This window comes from Melozone crissalis, unplaced genomic scaffold, assembly GCF_028551555.1.
Source record: "Melozone crissalis strain CALT ecotype California unplaced genomic scaffold, PUWL_Pcris_2 ptg000092l_1, whole genome shotgun sequence".
NCBI classification, from domain to species: Eukaryota; Metazoa; Chordata; class Aves; order Passeriformes; family Passerellidae; genus Melozone; species Melozone crissalis.
In genome coordinates, this window is record NW_026535869.1 from 1,749,824 (window position 1) to 1,772,465 (window position 22,642).

General features: G+C 47.6%; 1 protein-coding gene across 1 annotated transcript in view; it reads right to left on the reverse strand.

Moving 5' to 3' along the window:
- Positions 1-7,485: 7,485 nt before the first annotated feature.
- The window catches only part of SIK2 (salt inducible kinase 2), a 35,975-nt gene continuing 20,818 nt past the window's right edge, over positions 7,486-22,642 (reverse strand). The window contains 14 exon segments of the mRNA XM_054291491.1: positions 7,486-9,759; positions 10,837-10,928; positions 11,767-11,892; positions 12,349-12,512; positions 12,776-13,060; positions 13,663-13,891; positions 16,326-16,399; positions 16,402-16,489; positions 18,639-18,703; positions 18,706-18,790; positions 19,692-19,912; positions 20,133-20,256; positions 21,662-21,712; positions 21,714-21,787. Coding sequence (XP_054147466.1) covers positions 9,243-9,759; positions 10,837-10,928; positions 11,767-11,892; positions 12,349-12,512; positions 12,776-13,060; positions 13,663-13,891; positions 16,326-16,399; positions 16,402-16,489; positions 18,639-18,703; positions 18,706-18,790; positions 19,692-19,912; positions 20,133-20,256; positions 21,662-21,712; positions 21,714-21,787 — 2,195 coding nt within the window. The 3' untranslated portion in view covers positions 7,486-9,242.

Sequence of the window (22,642 nt, forward strand, 5' to 3'; positions counted from 1 at the left end):
GGAGCTGTTTTCACTCACAGCCCTGGAATTCTGTGGGATTGGGATGGGATGGGATTGATGGGATGGGATGGGATTGATAGGATGGGATTGATGGGATGGGATTGGGATGGGATGGGATTGATTGGGATGGGATGGGATTGATAGGATGGGATAGATGGGATGGGATGGGGTGGGATTGATGGGATGGGAAGGGATTGATTGGGATGGGATTGATGGGATGGGATGGGATTGATTGGGATGGGATTGATGGGGTGGGATTGATGGGATGGGATGGGATTGATGGGATGGGATTGATGGGATGGGATTGATAGGATGGGATTGATGGGATGGGATTGAGATGGGATTGATTTGATGGGATGGGATTGATTTGGATGGGATGGGATTGATGGGGTGGGATGGATGGGATGGGATTGATGGGATGGGATTGATGGGATGGGATTGGGATGGGATGGAATTGAATTGATGTGATGGGATGGGATTGGGTTTGGGTGGGATGAGATGGGATGGAATGGGATGGGATTGGGATGGGATAGGATTGATGGAATGGGATTGGGATGGGATTGATTTGATGGGATGGGATGGGATTGGGTTGGGATGGGTTTGGGATGGGGTTGATTTGATGGGATGGGATTGGGATGGAGCAAAGGGGAGATTCTGCACCATGCTGTGGCTGTGGTTGGGTTGCTCTGGGCAGGGGGATTGGGGAGCAGATTTGGATGTTTGGGATCCAACACAAGAAAAGCTCTGGGGTTGCCTGTGTTGGCTCAGGTGTGGGTGCAGCTCTCAGCAGGGTGGGAGGGCTGTGGTCCAGCCTGATCCTGCTGGGACAGAGCAGGAGGAGCTGGATGGGCAGCAAGGCTGGGCTGAATCACAGCGCCAACCTCAGGAGCAGGAGGAGGTTCTGAGTCCCATTAAGGGATTTTTAATGCTGGTGCTGCAACCTGGATGGAGCCTGGATGGTCACACCGTGGTTTCCTGCTCTGCTGGAGCTCTCTGTGCTCCCCTCTGCCTCCAGGCCTGTGGAGAAGCCATTTCCCTGCCATGGGAATGCCCTGGGTGTTTTTAGCTCCTCTCTGGGCTCTGCTGCAGCCTCTGGGATTCCTCTGCCCTGCTTGTGCAGGTCAATCACCCAGCACCACCTTCCAGAAATATTTGCTGAGGGATTTCCTCGTGTTCTTGCGGCTGGGGAGGGCTCCTCCTGTGTGCCACCAAAAGGAGCACGAGTGGCTTTTCCCCCTTAACCAGTCAATATTTACTGTGCCAGGCAAGCTGTGAAAGTGCTGCTGCTGCTGCTGCTCTCTTGGTTTTGGTGTTTGCTCCTCCTGCCTCGCTGGAACCCTGCCCCAGTCTCCCACTCTGTTTATGGCACGGGGGAGTTCCTACAGACAGGGCTGGGGGAGCCTTCCAGGACCTGCCAGGTCCTGTTTGCACCCCCTGCTCTGACAGGGGGGCAGTGAGGGGCTGAGCTCTGGGGCTCCTTTTGTGGGGCTCAGAGCAGGACATCCCCTCTCAGTGCTGCTTTCTAACTCAGGCTTTGGGCAATTCCTGCTGGGCCAGAGCTGCCGGATTTTCAGGGGGTTTTGTGTGGTTTTGGAGTGGTTTTGTGTGTTTTTGTGTGTTTTTTGGGGTGTTTTTGGGGTGTTTTTGTGTATTTTTGTGGTGTTTTTGTGGTGGCTTTTGACCTTGCTGCATCCAGAGCTGGTGCGTCCCTTGGCAGGTGAAATCGAGCACCACTTTCCTTTTCCAGCAGCACCTGTGACAGTTTTGTGTCCAAACCCAAGGGGAAGAGTTAAAACCCCTCAGAACCTGAATTACCCGGAATTTGGGATGGCCCAGACAGATGTGCTGCCATGGCAACACATCTGCTCCAGCCCATCTGCCTCAAAAAGGGCTGGAGTTTGGGCAGGGGAAGGCACGGGATCATTTATTCAAGCCCAAGGTGAAATCTTGAGAGGAAGCCACAGGATCATCTATTCAACCCCAAGGTGAAATCCTGCTCCCACAAAAATCCAGGAGGGAAGGGAACAAGGATGGTTTCCGGCAGTTTTTTGGGAGTCCTGATAAACTTTGCCAGAGCCCTGTCCAAAAGGATTTTTGTTTTGTGCACCCCTTGTGTGCAGCATTACCTGGAGCTTTGTCACTGCAAATCGTTGGTCTCTATTTTCAATAATTGAAATACCTAATTTCTGTATTTCTGCAATTCCTGCAATCCCCAGGAATGTTTTTTCCAGAGAGGAATTGACATTTTCTGCCCTGCCTTTCATCTCAGCGTTGCCTTTCTGCTTCTCTGACAAGAGCCCTGAAGATCCTCCCTGGCAGAGATCTTCCCTGGCACAGTGCTGGATTTGTTAAAGTTGTTTGTCTGCAGCAGGAAACTTTTCTCCTCCTCTGTAGAGAAGGCAGCCTGCTCCTAATTGCTTTCTGCAGCTTGGCCAAGTGAAATCCATCCCTGTGCCCTCGGAGATGAAGCCAAAAAATAAAAAATATCCCCAATGGGAAGAGCATTGCCCTGATACCCCTTAAACCTCCCCTGGCACAGCCCCAGCTGTGGATTTCTCCCCAATATTCAACCTAAACTTTCCCTCTTTCAGTTAGAAAGGTCCTCATCATGATGCTCAATGGCGCTTCTAATTGTTTTTGGCTTTTTTCTCCAAAAGAATTAATTGTAAAGTGCCTAAAAATAAGAGGGGAAGGCAACCTCAGCTCCTGCATTCACTGAGGGATGAGGGAAACCTTTCCAGACCCAGAGACCTCCTGAAGAGGCTCAAAAAGAGAAATAAAATAAAAAATGGGAAATAACCACACATTTGAGGTGATAACCAAAAGGAGCCGTGATTAGGAGCTCCCCTCTGAAATCAAGGTTTAAAAACCCTCACAGGGAAGGATTTCTCCCCAGTATCCAACCTAAACTTCTCCTCAGTGCCCCTCTCAGTGGCTGGTTTGTAACTCAGGCTTTGGGCAATTCCTGCTGGATTTTCAGGGGTTTTTGTGTGGTTTTGTGGTGTTTTCATGGGTTTTTTGTGGTGATTTTGTGGTGTTTTTTGTGGGGATTTTGTGGTGGTTTTGTGGTGTTTTTGTGGTGGTTTTTTGGTGTTTTCGGGGTGTTTTCGTGGTGTTTTTGTGGTGGTGTTGTGGTGGTTTTTGTCCTGTTTTCTGGGTGATTTTGTGGTGGTTTTTGTGGTGTTTTTGTGGTGTTTTTGTGGTATTTTTTGACCTTGCTGCATCCAGAGCTGGTGCGTCCCTTGGCAGGTGAAATCAGGCACCACTTTCCTTTTCCAGCAGCACCTGTGAGAGTTCTGTGACCGAACCCGAGGGGAAGGGGAAGGGTTAAAACCCCTCAGAACCGGAATTACCTGGAATTTGGGATGGCCCAGACAGATGTGCTGCCATGGCAACGCCTCCAAGGAAACGCTGCGGGGATGGGGATGGGGATGGGGAACCTCAGCCCTGCCCTGCCCTGCTGGCAGCCCCTGATTAGTGGCAATAATTAATTATCCCTCCGGTGACGCCAGCAGGGCTAACGAGGCTGGGCTGGTAATTTGCTGCCTTATTGATGATGTTCTCCTGCTTTGGCTGGCAGAAAAGGGGGGGTTAAAGCCACTTTTCCTGCGGGTTTGTGCTTCTATTTCACCCCATCCAGGGCTGGGAGTCCGGGGGAAAGGGAATAGCTCTGCTCTGGGAGCAGCACGCCCAGTTTGATGGGGAAGCTGGGAACTGGTGCCTGAGGGATGCTGGGCTCATTTTCCAGCTCCAGGAGTTTTTCTGAGTGTAGGATTGTGCCTTTATAGGTGTTCAGAGTTCCTCACCTGCCTTTTCTGGGTGTTCTGCTTTGCTGAAGGGCAGACTCAGCTCCTGCAGGCTCCTTTGCCACGAAAAAGAAGATTTTTTGGTGAATTTGAAGCTCCTGATTCTCCACACCAGGAGCTTCTCCAAGTGACCAAGATGTGAATTGTTAATCTACAGAACAGCCTGCTCTGGAATAAGGGAAGGAACAGGAAAATGATGTTTTTCTCCCCCCTTCTGAGAGGCTTTGCTCTGTGCAATGTGTGTGACAGCACCTGAGCTGAGCTTTCAGAGAAGCTGAAGGAATTTATTTTTGCATCAATACACATCCTGTGTTATTTTGGTGGGGCTGGTGGTCCTGGAGAACAGTGCCTGGCTCTGCTGAAGGGTTTTCCATGCAAACAGCCCCTGTGCTGCCAGCCCCGTGCTCAGGTGATTCAGTTCCATTTCCCCTCCTGACTCAGCCCCGCTCCCCACAGGGAATTCTGAGCTCCCAGAGTGTGCCTGGCCTTGGCAGGGCCCTCTCAGCTCCTTCCATGTCCATTGTGGGGTATTTTGGGAACAAACCTTCCATTAGCTCCCTGTGTGTGAGAGGTTCTGCTGCTGCTCAGCAAGGAAGCCCCACACGGATCCTTATCAAATCCCTGTGGCCTTTATTTGCTGATAAGGCCATAAAACCACATTATGGCACTTCCCTGGCAGGGAATCACCACCTTTAGGGAGCTTTTTGAGCAGAGGGATCTCTTCTGAAAGCCCCATATTGAAAGTGTGACAGCTCTGGGGAAAATGGAGCTTTCCTAGGAGGGATGCTGGATTGGAAACCCTGGGAAAATGGGCAGAGAGAATTTCTAAAATGAGATAAAAGGAGGATAAAACCTGCTGAGCCTTGTGCCCACATTCCTGAGCGTGCTGCCATGGGGTGTGTGCTCCTTTTGGGATTTCCTGTGCTTAGGGCATCCCTGCTGGTGTCCCCATGGTCACCCTGGGCTCAGGGTGGGCTTTGGATGCTCCTTTTGGAGCTGTCAGGCTCCAGTTCCTCCCCTCACCCCCTATTTATTTCACCCCCAGGGTTAACTCTTGTCCTTTGTAAGATTTCTAACAGCAGGCACAGATTTTCTGTGGTTATTCAATTATCAGCATTGGATGGAATTCTCTGCTGCTGGAGCTGCAGGTATGATTTTTCATCAGGGGCCATCTCTATTAAATTAGAGGATGCTCCTTCCTTGGTTTCAGCTTCCACTTAACCTCGTGGTTTCACACTCAAATTAACCTCAAATTTCTTGGTTTGCCTGCATGTCCAGGCTTTTCCACAATTCACTTTTTGTTCTGCTGATTTTTAACCACTGAGAATCAGGATAACCTGTCCAAAATCAGATGAATATCAGGTTTAGCCCACACAGAGCCCATTCCTTTAGCCTTGCAAACCCCAGGCAGTGGCACTGAGTTATTCTCTGTAGGAGCAAGCAACAGAATCCTCAAAGCACTGGGGGCAGAAACATTTCCCTTATTTCCCCATTCATTTCCCAATTCTTACCCCTTGGAGGGTTTGCCTCAAATTCCCTATGGGAGTCACCCAATTAAAAGTTTCTTTTCATCACATTTCAGATGAGCTCTCTGCCCTCCAATGCAATATTCCCATCAGAAAATCACCTGAATCAGCAAAACCCTCTGCTGGCTGAGCCTGCAGCTCTTTCCCCATCGTGACCTGCTTGGCCATGTTCCCATCAGGGGCAGGGTCGCAGAATTTCTGCCTCGTTTTCCACTCTTGCACTTTGTCCAGCAGTGGAGGGAGAAAGGGAGGAGAGGAAAATTAATTCCTGCTGTAACCTTATAGTCAGTCTGAGATATTCCTCAATTTCAGGATTGTCCAAACCAGCTCAGCAGCAGAGCTGTGTGCACTGAATTCAGGCACAATTTTAAGGCTCTTTTTGGATTTCCCAAGCCTGCTCAGGAGCAGAGCTGTGTGCACTGAATTCAGACACAATTTTAAGGCTCTTTTTGGATTTCCCAAGCCTGCTCAGCAGCAGAGCTGAGTACATTGAATTCAGACATGATTTTAAGGCTTTTCTTGGATTTTCCAGACCAGCTAAGCAGCAGAGCTGTGTACATTGAATAGCAGAATCAGCCTTAAAATTGTGCCTGAATTCAGTGAATTCAGACACAATTAGAAGGCTCTTTTTGGATTTCCCAGGCCTGCTCAGCAGCTGAGCTGAGTACACTGAATTCAGAAACAATTTTAAGGCTCCTGTTGGATTTTCCAAACCAGCTCAGCAGCAGAGCTCTGTACACTGAATTCAGGCACAATTTTAAGGCTCTTTTTGGATTTTCCAGACCAGCTCAGCAGCAGAGCTGTGTGCACTGAGTTCAGTCCCAGGAATGTCACCAGTGATGTTAAAACAAGAGCTGCTGAGGATCTTTCCACTGGTTTTTGATCTCATTTTAATTAATTTTGAACGAGCCTTCTGTTAATGAAAGTGCCAACCCTGTGGCACCAGGTTGTCCAGTCTTTCCAAATTCACATTTGGCAAAAGTCAGTGGTGCCAACAACCCCAAGTGTGTCAGAACCATGGGGAGCAAAGCTCATCTAGAAAATCCAGTGTTTGCAGCAGACATCCATTGTTTTGGTGCCTCAGAGAGAAAATAACTTGACCCTAAGGAAGACAAGAGTGGCAGGCGCTGCTTTAGCTCACTAGAAATTTAAAAAATGAAATGCACATATTCTTTATTTTGTATTAATACACTGTAACTGCTTTACAGAGTCCAGCAGATCAGTTGCATGTAAATACTACAGATGAACTTGCCAAACTGGAGCTCACAAAACTAGTGCATTTATCCCAAAGCAGAGACTAAACCCTCTAAATCCTTAAAAAAATACATTAAAGAACATACCACACGCACACATATTGCACTTTTCTCCGTATGAAATTTGTACCCCATATACATCACACCAAAGTCTCTTCAAAGGAGGCTGTAGTACAAGATAATAAAGCTAATAATTACTCTAACAGTAGTGTACACAGTTCTCTAATGTTAGAACAGAAGAGATTGGAACAAAAAAGCCACTTCAAAGGAGTGGGAAGCGGTGCCCAATGGATCCTCTCTGTATGAGAAGGCTTCAGAAGCCTTTTAGTCCTAATTGGCTTAAAGGAAATTACATGAAATGTTAAATATGCTTTTGGCTGAGGGGAAGGAGTCAGTCTAAAAACTACATTAAAAAATACTGCAGCTCCCCCTGCCCAGCCCTGCAAAGTTCCAAGGAGCTCCCACTGCTTGGCACATCCTGGTGAATGAATTGCAGAGCTCCAGAACGGAATTATTTTTATCTTGCGAGTCCTGAAACGTGCAGGCTCCTGGAGCTGGATGGGGAAGGAAGTGGTTGTTGTTCTGGCAGTGCCCCAGCTCGTGGAGCAGCGCTGGGAGCAGCTTTCCGTGCCCAGGAGCAGATCCCACACTGCACAAGGGGTGGGGAAGGGGCAGTGCAAGGCCGGGGCTCTGTTTGCTCCTGCTCTGCTCCGCTGCAGGTTCTGTCAGGCTCCTTCCCTCCAGGTGTCACTGGGTCTGTGTCACACAGATTTCCTTCTGAAGGGAAGGAAACAAACCCTTTTCTCTCTAAAGCAGCTTTCTGGCCATCTTTATCTCGTGATTCCTGCTCCTCCAGCTCTCCTTTGTGCTGCCTTGAGGATCCCTGTGCTGGCAGAGGTGGAAGCTGAGCACTTTTGGACTGGGCCAGTGTCAGAGAAGGTTCCAGAGTTGTCTCTACCTGCCCACACAGGGACCAGGTGCCTTCTGTCACCCTTAAACCCTCCTCCCCTTCACACACTGCCTAAACCCCTCCTATTCCGTGCTTTAATGTGATCTTATTGCTGTAAACGCTGATTTTCACCTCCCTCTGCCCTGGGGATTTGCAGTACCAAAGGCCAAACCTTCCAGCAAACTCTGGTGTGGTCAGCACAGTTCCTCTCTCTCTCTCTTTGTGCTTTGATGAAGCTGCAATTGTGCTTGATGTTTGCTCAGGAAAGGGCTGGCCTGGCCCACACCACATCCCCAGGGTCAAAGCCAAAGCCCAAAGTGGAACCTCAGCTTCCTGCAGCTCCCTGAGCCTCCCCCCTCCTGGGACTTGGATTTCATGAGTGGAAAGTTGTGGAGACACAGCTCCAGGTGGAGCTGGAGCATCCCTTGAAATGGCTGGCACATCAAGAGGCTGATGCTGAAATATTGCTGTGATACTTTCAGTGTCCTATATACACGAGCCATTCAAGCACTGAGGAAGTTAAACCTGCCCCACACGGTGGGACGTGTGCTCTGAAGGGACTTTGGCCACAGCAGGGATATAAATGGGGTATTGTCTACTTTCTTCAGAAAAAAGCATATAGGCTGATAAAGAACTGAAAAAGGCACAGCACTATCACTTCACAGGGGTGGTTTTTTTTTACTTTTTATAAGCTCATTGTTTGTTTTTTTTTTTATCCTTAAAGTTCTAAAACCCTAAATAATTGTCCAAATATACAAAGCTCAAGAAACCACCAGCAACACATACTGCAAATTCAAAACACAGTTTTGTTTGCTTGTTTGTTTTTAAAATGCAACCCAGGGACAGGTGGATCCTTTCCAGCGAGCAGAATTCCTCCTGAATGAGGGGGTGATTTTAAAAGCCACCCAGATGGATTTTATTTTTTTTTTTAATGCCATTTCTTGTTGCTCTTGCTCTCTCTTTCATGGCTCTCTTACCTTCTGTCTCTGCTGGCTCATCCTTGATCCTCCCGAATTCCAATTCCCACCCAGAGGTCTCTCCACGCGGTCCCAGGCTCCTTGTGACAAAGTCAGGTCCAGATTCCTCCAGCAGACAGTGAAGAGCTCCTTGGCAGGTTTGGGAAATCCTGTTTGGGTGCCAGCAGCAGGAAGGGGAGGCTGCCTGAGACGCCCAGGGCTGGCCACAGAGGAATTCCAGAGCAGGAGCTCAACCCAAGTGCAGCTTCCCCTGGATTCCACCTCGTGCCCCTGTTCTCCAGAGCATTTCAGTTGCCATCAGCGCAGACCCAAATCTACCCTGAATTTCTGTGAAAAACTATTGCTTTTATTGCCAAGAAGTACGAGAAGTGTGCGCTCACTCTCCTCTCTGAGTGGATGGTGGATGGATGCTGCCAAACTCCCCGGATATTTTCAGAAGGGGCTTTTTCCTTCCTCTGAAATTCTCCTTTTTTGCCTCCTTCCACGCAGACTTGGTGGGATGAAGCTGCTGTTGAACTCCCTGTTCTCCAGCCCCTGCCACTGGGGCCAAACACCTCCTGCTTTTTTATTTTCCTTCCAGCCAGGTGGATTTTCAGTTCCCCTGTCAATCTGAGAGTCGAAAAACTTCGACGGGGTGGGGTAGGAACAGGGTGAAGAAAAAAAAAACACAACCAAAAACCAACCAAAAATTCACATGCTTCTCCTTTTGTCCTTCCAGCACGCCCTGGCTGCTAATTGACCAGGACATACCCGCCGTGCTGGGGATCCACAGCCTCCATCATCTCACAATCAAAGAGTCCGGGCAGCTCTGGCAGGGAGTCGTAGCTGGGCTGAGGCTCTGCAGAGCTGCTCTGGCTCTCGGGCGCTGCCCCGGGGCTCTGGGGGGCAGAGGGCACGGCAGGCAGCTCACAAGTCTGGTAGGGGAACGGGAGGGGCTGCGCTGGCTGCGCCTGCCCCGGCGGGGACGGGCTGGGCTCCAGCTGCACCTTGGGGAACTGCCTGAGGAAGGGCTCGAAGGGCAGCTGGCCCGAGGAGGGCTCCAGCACGGGGCTCAGCGGCTGCTGCAGGCTGAACTGGGCTGGCTGCTGCTGCTGGGGCGGCTGCTGGGGCTGCTGGGGCTGCAGCTCCTCCGGGCAGGGCAGGGGCAGCGGGCTGGCCCGGGGGTACGAGCTCTCTGCTATCTGCATCTGGTTAAAGTAGGCCTGCAGCTGGGACTGCTTCTGCAGGAACAGCCTCTTCTGGTGCAGCCTGCAGGCAGGACAGAAAAAATGGTTATTCTGGCCATTTGGGCCACTCACACAGCCCAAATCCCCAGGAAATCCTGCTCACTGACTGCTGCAGCACAGCAAAGCTATCACCTTCCAGTGTTATCAAACATTGTCGCAGACATTTTTTCATAGCAATCCCAAATATTACAGTGACCTGAGGAGGTCGCTGGGGGTGAGAGAAAGACGAGAATCTTGTTTCTTGATCAGAAGGCTGGATTTATTGATATATGATATATAATACATTATAACTATACTAAATAGAATAAAGAGAGAAGTTGCAGATGCTTGCTAAGCTAAGAATAGAAAGAAAGAATCTAAAAACAAGAGAATTCTCTGTCCCTGTGTTCCAGAGAGCTTGCCCTGTGATTGGCTCTAATATTGTACACATGGAACATGAACCAATCACAGGTGCATCCTATTGCATTCCACAGCAGCTGATAACAATTGTTTACATTCGCTTTCTGGGGCCCTTGCTTCCCAGAAAACGAACAAGTCCCAAAGAAGGATTTCTATGAAAAAATGTCTGTGACACAACATCTCCTCTGATGACTCTATCACACATCTCCTCTGATCACTCCATCAATTTTTTAAGCTAACCCCACGCATTGTTTAATTCACTTTGTTAAGAACGAGGTGCATTTTTTGTGTTTGTATTTTAAAGCCTGAAGATCACGCAGAGAAATTTGTAAACATATGTTCTTGCTTTTAAAAGAAGTTTTGAAGTGAAACTTTCCTTTTTCAGATCACTTCTAAATGGACTAAGAGAGTTCCAGTTCTTTTGTTACTCTTGAGAGTAATTTTTGTGCAGAATTTGGGGGATTCTCACCTGTGCTCCTGCTGTATTTTAAAGCCTGCTGTTCACTGCTCTGGGGAATCTGGGAGCTGAAGATCAGGCAGGGAAATTTGTAAATATATGGAAGAACTTGTTCTTGCTTTTAAAAGAAGTTTTGAAGTGAAACTTTGCTTTTTTTAGATTATTTCTTAATGGACAAAGAGAGCTCCAGTTCTTTTGTTACTCTTGAGAGTAATTTTTGTGCAGAATTTGGGGGATTCTCACCTGTGCTCCTGGAGCTGCTGCTCCAGACTCCGGGGCAGCTCCTTGCAGTAGAGCTGGCAGGTGTTGGGAGCTTTGGAGAGCAGAGTGGGCTTCTGCAGGGAAAGCAGAGCTGCTTTAAATGCCTTTTGATTTAATGAATGAGTCAAGAAAGATTTTCTACCCCTCTAACTGCCCAGCTGTCCACAGAGCCACTCTCTAAACCCATATCGTTGCCCATTGGCTTCTAACCCTTAGGCAATATTTTTGCAGGGGAGATTACGCCATAAAAATCCATGGGAAGCTTCTTCCCAAGTGGAAGATGCTGCAAGCTGGAAAACTGGGGGAAAAAGCAGTTTTTTATGAACTAAAGGTATATGAAAATGGGTTTGAAATAAAGGGGGTGTGGAAGAGGAAGGCCCAGGGGGTTAAGAAGTGGCTCCTTGGGTGCTGATGCAGAACCCTAAAAACTCCTCTTTGGGCCCTTCTGCCAAGCTGCAGGGTCTGCTCTGACCCTTGGGCCTGTCTGCAAGCAGAGGGTGTTGTTCCATCAAAAGGGGATCACCTTCAGCCAGCCACACCATTGTTTTCCAGTTGTTCAGTAACTGAGGTATCTCAAAGCTTGCTTTCATTTCAATCTCACTTATAGCTTCCATATTCTCAAAATTTTTTGCCAGACAATCATATTGATAAGGCTTTCCTGTTCCATCTCCCCCAACAGGGCAGAGGAGGGTGGGGCAGTGCAGGGCAGGGCAGTGTGGCATCCACAGGGCAGTGTGGCAATCCCAGGCAGGGCAGTGTGGCATTCCCAGGCAGGGCAGTGTGGCATCCACAGGGCAGGGTGGCATTCACAGGGAGGGCACTGTAGCATTCACAGGGCAGTGTGGCAATCCCAGGCAGGGCAGTGTACCATTCCCAGGGCAGGGTGGCATTCCCAGGACAGCACAGGGGTACCTGCAGCCGGTGTTTCAGGTACTGGGTCTCCAGGCTCTGCCTCCGGGACAGCAGCGGGGGCTGTGCACCACTGGGGAAAGCAGCTGGAGCCTCCTGCTGCTGCTGCTGCTGCTGGGAGCCTTCCTCCTGCAGGGGGAAGAGGAGCAAGCTGCATGGCCAGAAAGGCTTCCTGAAGCCTTGCTTTGAGGGCTTTCCCTGCCAGAGGTTCTCTTGTGTTCCTGTTCCACTGAAAACGAGTCACCATTCAACAACTCAACCTTCACTCTGCGCATCAGTCTGTGTGTAACTGCAATCTGCTCCTTGCAGTTGTGCCTCCACCAAGAAAAGGTGTCACTGGCCTTTGCTAGATCCCAAACACCCCTCAGACTGAAAGCAGTGGCTGCTGGGTTTGGGAAGCTGGCAGAGCCCCTCACTGACACCACAAGGGTGGGCAAGGGCTGCAAATTCTGCAGTCTGGGGAAGGCAGAAAGGAGAAAGGGACATTGAATCTGTCCGTCAGCTCTTCGCAGATCTCCACACCACCTCATCCTCTGCTATCCGTCCCACAGCACTGAGATGGAGCTCGAGCTCTGCTTTAATTACCTGTGCAGGGCTGTTAATGAGGTCCTGCAGCTGGGTGGCAGCTGATGTCAGGGAAGGCTCCTCCTCTGATCCCATCTGCTCGTACAGCAGCTGCACTTTGTTCAGCTCCAGGATTCCTTTGGTTCGTGCCAGGTTCTGGAGGTGCTGCCTAAATGCTACAATTCCTGCAGAGGGAAAAAGAAAGGGAAAGGGAACAGGAACAGGGGAAGGGAAGGGAAGGGAAGGGAAAAGAGAAAAGAGAAAAGAGAAAAGAGAAGAGAACAAAAACCCCTCGTCAGAACAATCTGATTTTTGGTCAGCCCAGGAGATAAACTGAGTGATAACCGAGCCACAGCTGAGCAGGGAGGGCACTTCCTGCTGTGCCTGGGTGGCACTGCCATTAAACCAGATTATTAAACAGCTGATGGGTGTTGCACAGAGCAGTTACCTTGCGTGAGCGAGGTGTCGGAGGCGCGGCGGCCCTCGCGGAAGCTGACCGGGGAGCGGTTGTGAGCCTCTCGCTTCTGGCAGCTCAGGGCCTGCATGGCTGGGTTGGCAGGCCTGAGCCCCAGGAACGGCGAGGTCACCCCTGGCGGCTGCTGGCTGCTCAGCACCATCTCCTTCAGGGAAGGGGTCTCGCCCAGGAATTTGAGGTCCCTCTGCACCGAGCCCATGTCGTACTCCGAGTCGATGCTGCCCAGGGAGGAGTTCTCATCCAAGGAATAGACTTTCCCTGGGACAAAACAACCCAAAAACCAGGATAAGAGTGAGAATCAGCACCACTGGCTCCAGCTACTCCTGCCAACAGTGGCTATCTTAGAGTGAACAGCCAAAGAAATCAATTTGGACAAAGGAACTGTCAAGTGAAACTCGCAGTACAATAATGGGGATTTGCTGCTGGGTTTTGCAGTATCTTGCAGCAGCCAGACACTGCAGATGTTCACTGGAAAGGGTTTAGGCTTTTTTAATCCTGACAAAACTGTTGCTTGAAAGGCTTGGTCACCTCACTGGTGCTGGAGTCCAGAGGGTTTCATTTCCCCACTGCTCTCTGCCAGCTCACCTTTAGGGATGAGTATTTTGATTTGATGATTTGGAGACATTCAGTTGAAAAAACAGACAATTTTGCCACATTTCCCAGTAGCTTTTGGGGTTTTGTATGAGTTTAATCACCTGTAAATTCACTGCTCTGATTTTATACTATCTCAGCAAATTTTGGGGTATTTGTGGTTTTTTTTTTCCTTTGTCTTTTCTAGTAAATACAAAGCGTCTTGTACTCATCACTCATAAACCCTGATCCCCAGCCGATCAGAGAATGAGCTTTGAGCTGAGCTGTACCTGTGCCTGGCACCATCACCAGCTGGTTGGTGACCTCAGCCAGGGTGTGCCTCCTCTTGCCCCCTCGAGCTGCCTGCAGGGCAGCGAAGGCCTGGGCTGGGTCCTCCTCTGCCTCTCCTTCGGCCTCGATTCCTTCATCAATGGAGGTTTCCATCATGCTGGAGGGCAGGGACTGGCACCCCTTCCTCATCACCACGGGGGGCACGGGGTCCAGCAGGCAGCCATTCACCTGGGGGCACAGGGACAGCTTTGTTTGGGCACAGCTCTGTTTGTACCCAGCTCTGTTTGTGCCCACCTTTGAGCCCAGCTTTGTTTGAGCCCAGCCCACCTTTCTTTGTGCCCACTTTTGTTTTGTGCCCAGTTTTGTTTCCTGCCCAACGCATCACCCCCACAAGCAGCAACTCCCTGGACTGAAGGAATTGGGATCTTTAACTCTGCTGAGTTAAGTAAAGTAAGATTTGCCATGTACAATTCTTCATTTCCTATTTACATTCCCTTAACACTCAATTCCCTACAACTAAATATTCTTATTCCCACAGTTCTGTGCTCTCCAGGACTGGGGTTTTTTGGGTTCTTTTTTGGTGTTTTTTTTTAGTTACTAAAACCTTTTCCAGTTTAGCCACAAATATAAAATATTTCTGGAATGTGCAACACTGCTGTTCCCCCCTTCCTATACCTACTGTGCTCATTTATCAGGCGCAGATAAACACCAGGAAAAGCCCCAGCCTTGCATTTCATCCTCGCAGGGCTGTGCTCAGGAATAACTCCATAAATGCAACTTTTCCCAGCACAACTCCACTTGATTTATGTTGTTCCCCTGCAAACACAGGTTGCCTGGAGAAGCTGTGGAATCTCCCTCCTTGGATTTACCCAGCCTGATAAAGCCCTGAGCAGCCTCCCACAGCTCTGAATCAGCTTTAGAGGCAGCTCCCCAGCCTAAACTGCTCCTGGGATTTTAATTCTGGCTTTATTCTCCAAGCCAGTTTGCCATATGAAATTCTTTGCCATATGAAATTATATGGGTTTGAAGGAAAAATATTATTTTTATATATTTATTTATATTTATTATTTATTTTAATATAATCAATTACTTTATTATTTATATATTTAAAATATTTCATTAACATTCGTTTATTTATAGTAGTATTATATATATAACATATTAAAATATTATATATATACATGTATTATATATACTATACTATACTATACTATTATATTATATCACATTATATTATATTATATCACATTATATTATATTATATTATATTATATTATATTATATTATATCACATTATATTATATTTAATTAATTAATTTATAAATATTTCCATGTCCTGCAGCTTTTGGAGCCTCTGTCCTGTAATTACTGCTGCACAAATAGGATCACACTGGGTAAAATATGGATGGAAAATCCATGTTTTATCCAATCCTTTACCACAAAAGCTGGCACTGCTGCAGCTGATTTTATGTAAAGCCATTTTTTTTGGGAGCCATTCCTGAATTTTCCTCCAAGTTCTTGGGTATTTTGAAAAGAAGGAGTGTTTGGAAAAGAGCTTTCACTGCATGGACAGCAACCCTTAACAAATGGTCTTGAGGCAGAACTATATGGTAGGAAAATACCAAGAAACAGCTATAAGTAATTTAAACAGCAGGAAAATGATGATTCCTGCATGGGAGAACTCTGGCTCTGCTGCCTCTGTTTTGACTGAATGGATTTTACCTCTAAATTTCATTTTTTTGAACACCTTCCTTCCCATTTGGGACTTCCCCACTGAAATGCCTGGCACTGATGCGGCAGAAAGGAGGAGCAGAACCCATCCCACGTTGGCTCCCTGCAGATTTTCCAGGGATCAGAGCCTGGAAATCTTTAGTGCTCAAGTCCTACAAAAATTAAGAATATTCCCAAGTGAGCCCTGACACCTCACTGCTGTCACCAGCTGCTGACCTACCCTGGCCAAAGTGCAGCTATAAAGCAAAATAAAGCTGGAAATGTTAATTTTGAAGGGCCTTTGGACTGGTTTGTGCTTTCCAGCTGCCACAGACCACACAAGGAGCAAGAGCTGAGAACCAGGACCCCACTCCTGGTGCTGGGAACAAACCAGGGAGCAATAAACCCTTCAAACTGGCAGGCAGGAAATCAAACCCCAGCTGGCACCAGGCAGGAGAAATACGCTGAAATTCAAGTTATAACGTGGTGCAACAGCAGAGAAAACAACAGAGGTTTTATGAGAGTCGCATACTTCATAAATGTAATTATTTTAAGCTATTTCCCCTCTCTAATTGCTGGAGCTCCTTTTGGACACTTCAGCTGCATCCAGGACTCCTTTGTGTAAGAAGGAATCTTCAGAGCTCTTGAAAATACATTTTAGAAGAACAAGGGAAGGAAATCCACTTTTTTTTTGGTTTTTTCCCCCCTTTCCAAAAGCAGTGTGGTGAGAATGGAATGAGAGCAAAGAACAGGAGGCAGAAGAATGATGAAAATAGACACAGCTCTGGGGAGTCACAGGGAAGGAGAATTTGGAATACCTACAGCTCCTGATGCTTAAATACTTAAATTTCAGGAAGCACTGCTGTGCTTTTAAAAGAAAACAATATTTTTTAGCTGGAATGATGTCTGGAAAAAAACCATAAACAAATAAAAGGGTGATTTCAAGCTGTACCTTTGGTGTCTCAACCCTTTCCTCTTCCATGAAAGCTGCCTCTCCCTGGCAGCTGGAGGGAGGGAAGGAAAAGGTTCTGCTCCTGAGGCTGAGGGGAGCCCTGGAGACTGCAGCAGCCTTGGGTTTGGGGAATGCAGGTTCACCGAGGGCACCACGGCCTGGGCCTGCAAAACACAACTGAAAAACTCAAAACTGGAACAGTCCTGAGGTGGGGAGCCACGTCCAAAGTCACGGCTGGAACAATGTGCAGCCAGTGCCAAAGCAGAAGTGCAAGATTTATTTCTTGGTTCAGGATGAAGAACATTCTTAGCCTTTAAAGCTGTTAAAAAAAACAACATTACCACCCCCAACCAGCCAGGCCAACCCCAAATGGAATCAAGCTCAGTGCTTATTGAAGCTGACTTATTCCCAGCAGCACAGGCAGAGTTTGTGGCTTTCTGGTGCTCTAAAATTCCTTTTTTGTATTGAGTTCAAACCCCCTGACTGCTACCAGGAGGCTCAGGAATGGTTTCAATTACTTTTTTTGGGAAATTTCCTAAAGATTAGGAAAGCAGGGATATTTTCCCCTGGTTTTGAGCCTTTATTTCCTGGAGTGCAGTATCCACAGCACTGGCCAAGAGGAAACAATCACCCTCAGCCAGGAGCTGTGGTGCCACCATGTGTGAAAACAAATTATCCTTGGGACAACTGGGAGGCTGTAGCTGAAGAATAAAGTGGGAATGTGGCTCTAAAATGCAGGGAATTCAGTACAAGAGGTGTTTTATTCCTCCTTGTTCATCCTGCTTTTAATACATCTTAAAACTGATCATTAATACATCTGAAAATCGATCATTTTCTCTGTGATACTGTGACTTTCTATCACAAGAACCAAGCTTAAACCTGGGTTTAATCTTTGCCACTAAGCTGCTCCTGGACCTGTTTTCACAACTGAAGCTGAGCTTCACCTCAGCAGAACCCAAATATCCCAAGAGGATTTTTCTGCCTGTTCAGGTCAGCCTTCCCAAGGCATCACCAGGAGATGAGAAACGAGATCCTCGCTAAAACCAAACCCAATATTTGCATTTTAGGCTTCAGGATGAAACTACCCAAGCAAAGAGGGATTCTAGGTAGAAGGGATGGATTTTGGAGGGGAATGAGGCAGAGCAGCCCAGGGGTGAGGAGGGAGCTGACCTTGGCTGTGGTTTGCTCAGTGATGGCGCTGGGCTGGCATTTTAAGCTTCAGGATGAAACCTCACCAAGCAGCAATATTTAAAATGCAATATTTGCATTTTAGGCTTCAGGAAGAAACTACAGCAAACAGTGAGGGATTCTAGATGGAAATTCTAGATGGGAAGGGAGAGATTTTGGAGGTGAATGAGGCAGAACAGCCCAGTGGTGAAGAGGGAGCTGACGTTGGCCATGGCCTGCTCAGTGATGGCGCTGGCCGGCATTTAAAGCATTTTAAGCTCCAGGATGAAACACCACCAAGCAGAGAGGGATTGCAGGGTGGGAAGGGAAGGATTTTGGAAGGGGAATGAGGCAGAGCAGCCAGGCTTGAGGAGGGAGAGGCAGAGCAGCCCAGGTTGAGGAGGGAGCTGACGTTGGCCATGGCCTGCTCAGCAATGGCGCTGGACCAGCATTTTAAGCATTTAAGGCTCAGGATGAAACCCCACCAAGCAGAAAGGGATTCTAGGTAGGAAGGGAGGGATTTTGGAGGGGAAAGAGGCTGAGGAGCCCAGGATTGAGGAGGGAGAGCCAGAGGAGCCCAGGGTTGAGGAGGGAGCTGATCTAGGCCATGGTCTGCTCAGCAATGGCGCCGGGCCACCATTTTAACATTTTAAGCTTCAGAATGAAAACCCCACCAAGCAGCAAGGGATTGCAGGTGGAAAGGGAAGATTTGGGAAGGGAATGAAGCAGAGGAGCCCAGGTTGAGGAGGGAGAGCCAGAGGAGCCCAGGGCTTACAAGGGAGATGACCTTGGCCATGGTCTGCTTGGTGATGGCGCTGGGCCGGCATTTTGAGCATTTTAACAATTTTAAGGTTCAGGATGAAACCCCACCAAGGAGAAGGGACTGCAGGGTGGGAAGGGAGGGATTTTGGAGGGGAATGAGGCAGAGGAGCCCAGAGTTGAGGAGGGAGCCGACGTTGGCCACCATCTGCTTGGTTGGAGCTGACCTTGGCCATGGTCTGCTCAGTGATGGCGCTGGGCCGGCATTTTGAGCATTTTAAGCTCCAGGATGAAACTTCACCAAGCAGAGAGGGACTGCAGGGTGGAAGGGTGCGATTTTGGAGGGAACGAGGCAGAGCAGCCCAGGGTGAGGAGGGAGGAGCTGACCTTGGCCACGGTCTGCTCGGCGATGGTGCTGGGCCGGCGCTGGCGCGCGTCCACGCGCTGCTCCACGGGAAGCTGCTCCGGTGCGACTTCAGCCTCTCCACCAGCAGGTAATAGATGGCAGCAAAGTGGTTGTAGCTCTTGTTCTGCAGGGACTGCAAAAAAATAAATAATAAAGCACAGTGTAGGAATGTGCCCCCTGTTGATGGAGTGACCAAATCATTCTTGTCTGCTTAAAAAGGCAAAAAGCCCAGGAGTTTCTTTCTCAAGGCCACCTCATGGGACCTTTGGGGCTTCACCTCACATCTGGGGCTGGGGACAGGAGTGTACCCCCATTTGAGGTGTTTTACCCCTATTTCAGTGTGCTTTACCTCATTTGAGGTCTTTTACCCCCATTGAAGTGTTATACCCCCCATTTAAAGTATGTTTTACCCTCATTTCAGCGTGTTTTCACCCCCATTCAGTGTGTTTTACCCCAATTTCAGTCTGCTGTACCCCAATTTCAGTGTGTTTCACCTCCATTTGAGGTTTTACCCCCATTTGAGGTGTTTTACCCCCATTTCAGTGTGTTTTACCCCCATTTCAGCATGTTTTACCCCTTTCAGCATGTTTCACCCTATCTGAGTTTTATCCCCATTTCAGTAAGTTTTACCCCCATTTCAGTGTGCTTTACCCCCATTTGAGGTGTTTCACCCTCCATTTCAGCATGTTTTACCCCCATTTGAGGTGTTTTACCCCCATTTGAGGTGTTTCACCCCCATTTCACTGGTTTTTACTCCCATCTGAGTTCTACCCCCATTTCAGCATGTTTTACCCCCATTTGAGGTGTTTTACCCCCATTTGAGGTGTTTTACCCCCATTTCAGTGTGTTTTACCCCACTTCAGCATGTTTCACCCCCATTTCAGCATGTTTTACCCCCATTTGAGGTGTTTTACCCCCATTTGAGGTGTTTTACCCCCATTTCAGTGTGTTTTACCCCACTTCAGCATGTTTCACCCCCATTTCAGCATGTTTCACCCCCATTTCAGCGTGTTTTACCCCCACCTGAGTTTTACCTCCACAGTTTTCTGCTGGTCGATGCCCAGGCTGTGCATCAGCCTCAGCACCTGCTCGTTGTACTCGCCCAGGGAGGGCTGGTTCTCCTCTCCTGCCGGGTACAGGATTGGCCTCTGGGCAGGAACCTCCACCAGCATCCACTTGTGCTCCTTGATCTGGGCAATGCTCAAACGTTTGGAGGGGTCCAGGACCAACATCCTCCTGATCAGGTGCTCACATTCTGTTGGAAAGGGGAAAAAAATATAAGAATTTTAAACTTTAGTGACCTACCAGCCAGAAATGCTGATAAAAACATCTCAAAACAAGACTAAAAATCACATTAAAGTGGAGAAAAACCCAAATTCTTCATGGCCAGCAGTGCCATTCCCCCTGCCCACCTGTGGTTACCCCAGAATTTATTCAAAGCACACCAAAAATGAGTGAAACCATTCCACTGTTACCTTCTGACATGAAATAAGGGATCCTGAACCTCCCCTCCAGCACTCTCTGCCTCAGGATGGGCAGGGTGGGTCCATCGAAGGGCAGGGCTCCACACACCAGCACATAGAGCACCACCCCCATGCTCTGTGGGGAAAAAAAGGGAATTTTCTGCTCAGTTCCAAGCTCCCCGCAGTGTCTCTGAGGGTGCAAGCCAATTGTTTCTGCAGAAATAATTCTTTTCTGCAGAAAAAGGGAACTTAGATGCAATGGAGGGAGCTGCACACAGGTGGCTGAGAAGTGAACGCCAACTTCAGCTGAGAATTTGGGATATTTTCATTATAATTTATTTTACTATTCATTCATTATTTTTGTTTATTATTATTATTATATTACATTATGTATTCTTTACATTATTTAACATTATGGCATATTGAGTATCTATTTATTATTCTATTATTTATATATCCATTACTAATATTATTATATATTTATTTGTTATTTATTATATTATTTATATGTTTGTTATTAACATTAATATATATGTATTTATTATTTACTGTGTTATTTATATGTTTTATACTAGTATTATTATATTTATATGTATTATTTATTATTTTTTATTTATTTAATTTACTATTAATCTCAGCCTTGCCCAAACAAAAGCAACCCTCACACAGCAGCCAATCAAAGTGAAAAACTGTAATATTTTCAAAGTGAAAAACTGTAATATTTTCCATTTCAAGCCTGTGAGGAGGAGTTTCTATGAACAGTGAATTTAGGGGGATTGTTCAATGTGAGCAAAAGGGGGAAATTCTGGGCAAGAGTTCTGCTGCAATTGCTTATTCCTGGAAGGATGCAATGAATTGGCAGTGCCAGTGGGAATGGTCTTGCCAAAAAAATCCCAGTGAGAGAACCACAGCAGCCTGACACAGCACTGGGTCTCTCAAGGGGGAAAACGCAGGTGCTGACCTCAAAACTTTGTAAAAACGCTGAGATTTTACAATTAAATATAGATTTTTTTAAAAGAAAACCCTAAACTGGGGACTGCTGCAAGCTGAGCAGCTTCACAGAACCCTTAACTCACAAGTGAAGGTGATTTTATTTTAAATACCAACACCTTCTCAGGTGAAGAAAAATCAAATACTCCAGATATGCAGTTTCAGAAAAATCAAATAATTCAGATCTGCAGGTAAGAAAAATATAATATTCTAAATCTGCAGCTTAAGAAAAATCAAATACTTCAGATCTGCAGCTTCTGAACAATCAAATACTCCAGATCTGAAGGTAAGAAAAATCAAATACTCCAGATCTGCAGATTCAAAAAAATCAAATATTCTAAATCTGCAGCTTAAGAAAAATCAAATATTCCAGATCTGCAGCTTCAGAAAACTTGAATATTCCAAATTTGCAGTTTCAGAAAAATCAAATACTCCAGATCTGCAGGTAAGAAAAATCAAATATTCCAAATCTGCAGCTTCTGAACAATCAAATATTGGTTCCAGCTTGCCAGAGGTGGACTGGAACGCATTCAAATTGAGGATGCTGGTACCCAGATGTCCAGCTGGGGTCCCTCGTACTGCTGCCCTTCGAAGACCTCTGGGGGCTGCGTAGGGGGGGCTCCCACACCACGTGGTCAGAGGCTCCCCGCTCTTGTAGAAATTCCCAAAGCCAAAATCTGTGGGGAAAAAAAGAAGGGAAAAGGAAAAGTCACTCCAAGCTTCCATTGCAGCACAAAGAATAATTCCAGGCACATCCCACTGTGATCCCACCCCAAATCCCTCTGTGGGGACAATCCCAATCCCACACTGGGATGCTGGATATTCTCTGTTTTTGTGTTGTGGAATTATTGAAACGCTGCAAAACCTTCCCAACCTGGAGGAGCTTTGAGCACATTTGTAAACAGCCGTTGTTGAAATTCAACAAACTGCCAGTCCCAGCAGATAAATGAGATTATTGACTTGCCAAGAGATAATCTGAGATTTCCTGGGCTTTCCTGAGGTGCTTTCTAGCCTGGAGTACAAAACAAATTTTGACAAGGTTTGGAGCTGGGAGGGAGGAGCTGTGCCAAGAGCAACAGGATGGGAAAGCACGGGGACTTTAGCTGGGAAGGACAGACAGACTCTAGCTGCTACTGGGGCTGTCTGCAGCCCATTTAAAAGAATAAAACATTATTTTAAATGTTGCTTTTTATGGTTTTGTGCAGGATCTGTTGCGCTGTGATGTTAATCAGAATTTTTATAATTCAGGGCTGAGAAGCAAAAGGAGCTCAGAGACAGAGGCTGGTGCTTCTCCCCTCGAGCTGGTGCTGCTGTGACAGGGGTGACAAACAGGGTGACACCAGGCTGGGGACGCAGCTCTGAGTGCTCCTGGGAGGTGACAAACAGGACTCTGGGAGGTGACAAACAGGATTCAGGCCGTTGGTGCAGCTCTGAGTGCTCCCAGAGATGCTCTGAGGTGACAAACAGGACACTGTGAGGTGACAAGCAGGGTGACATCAGGCTGGGAATGCAGCTCTGAATGCTCCGGGGAG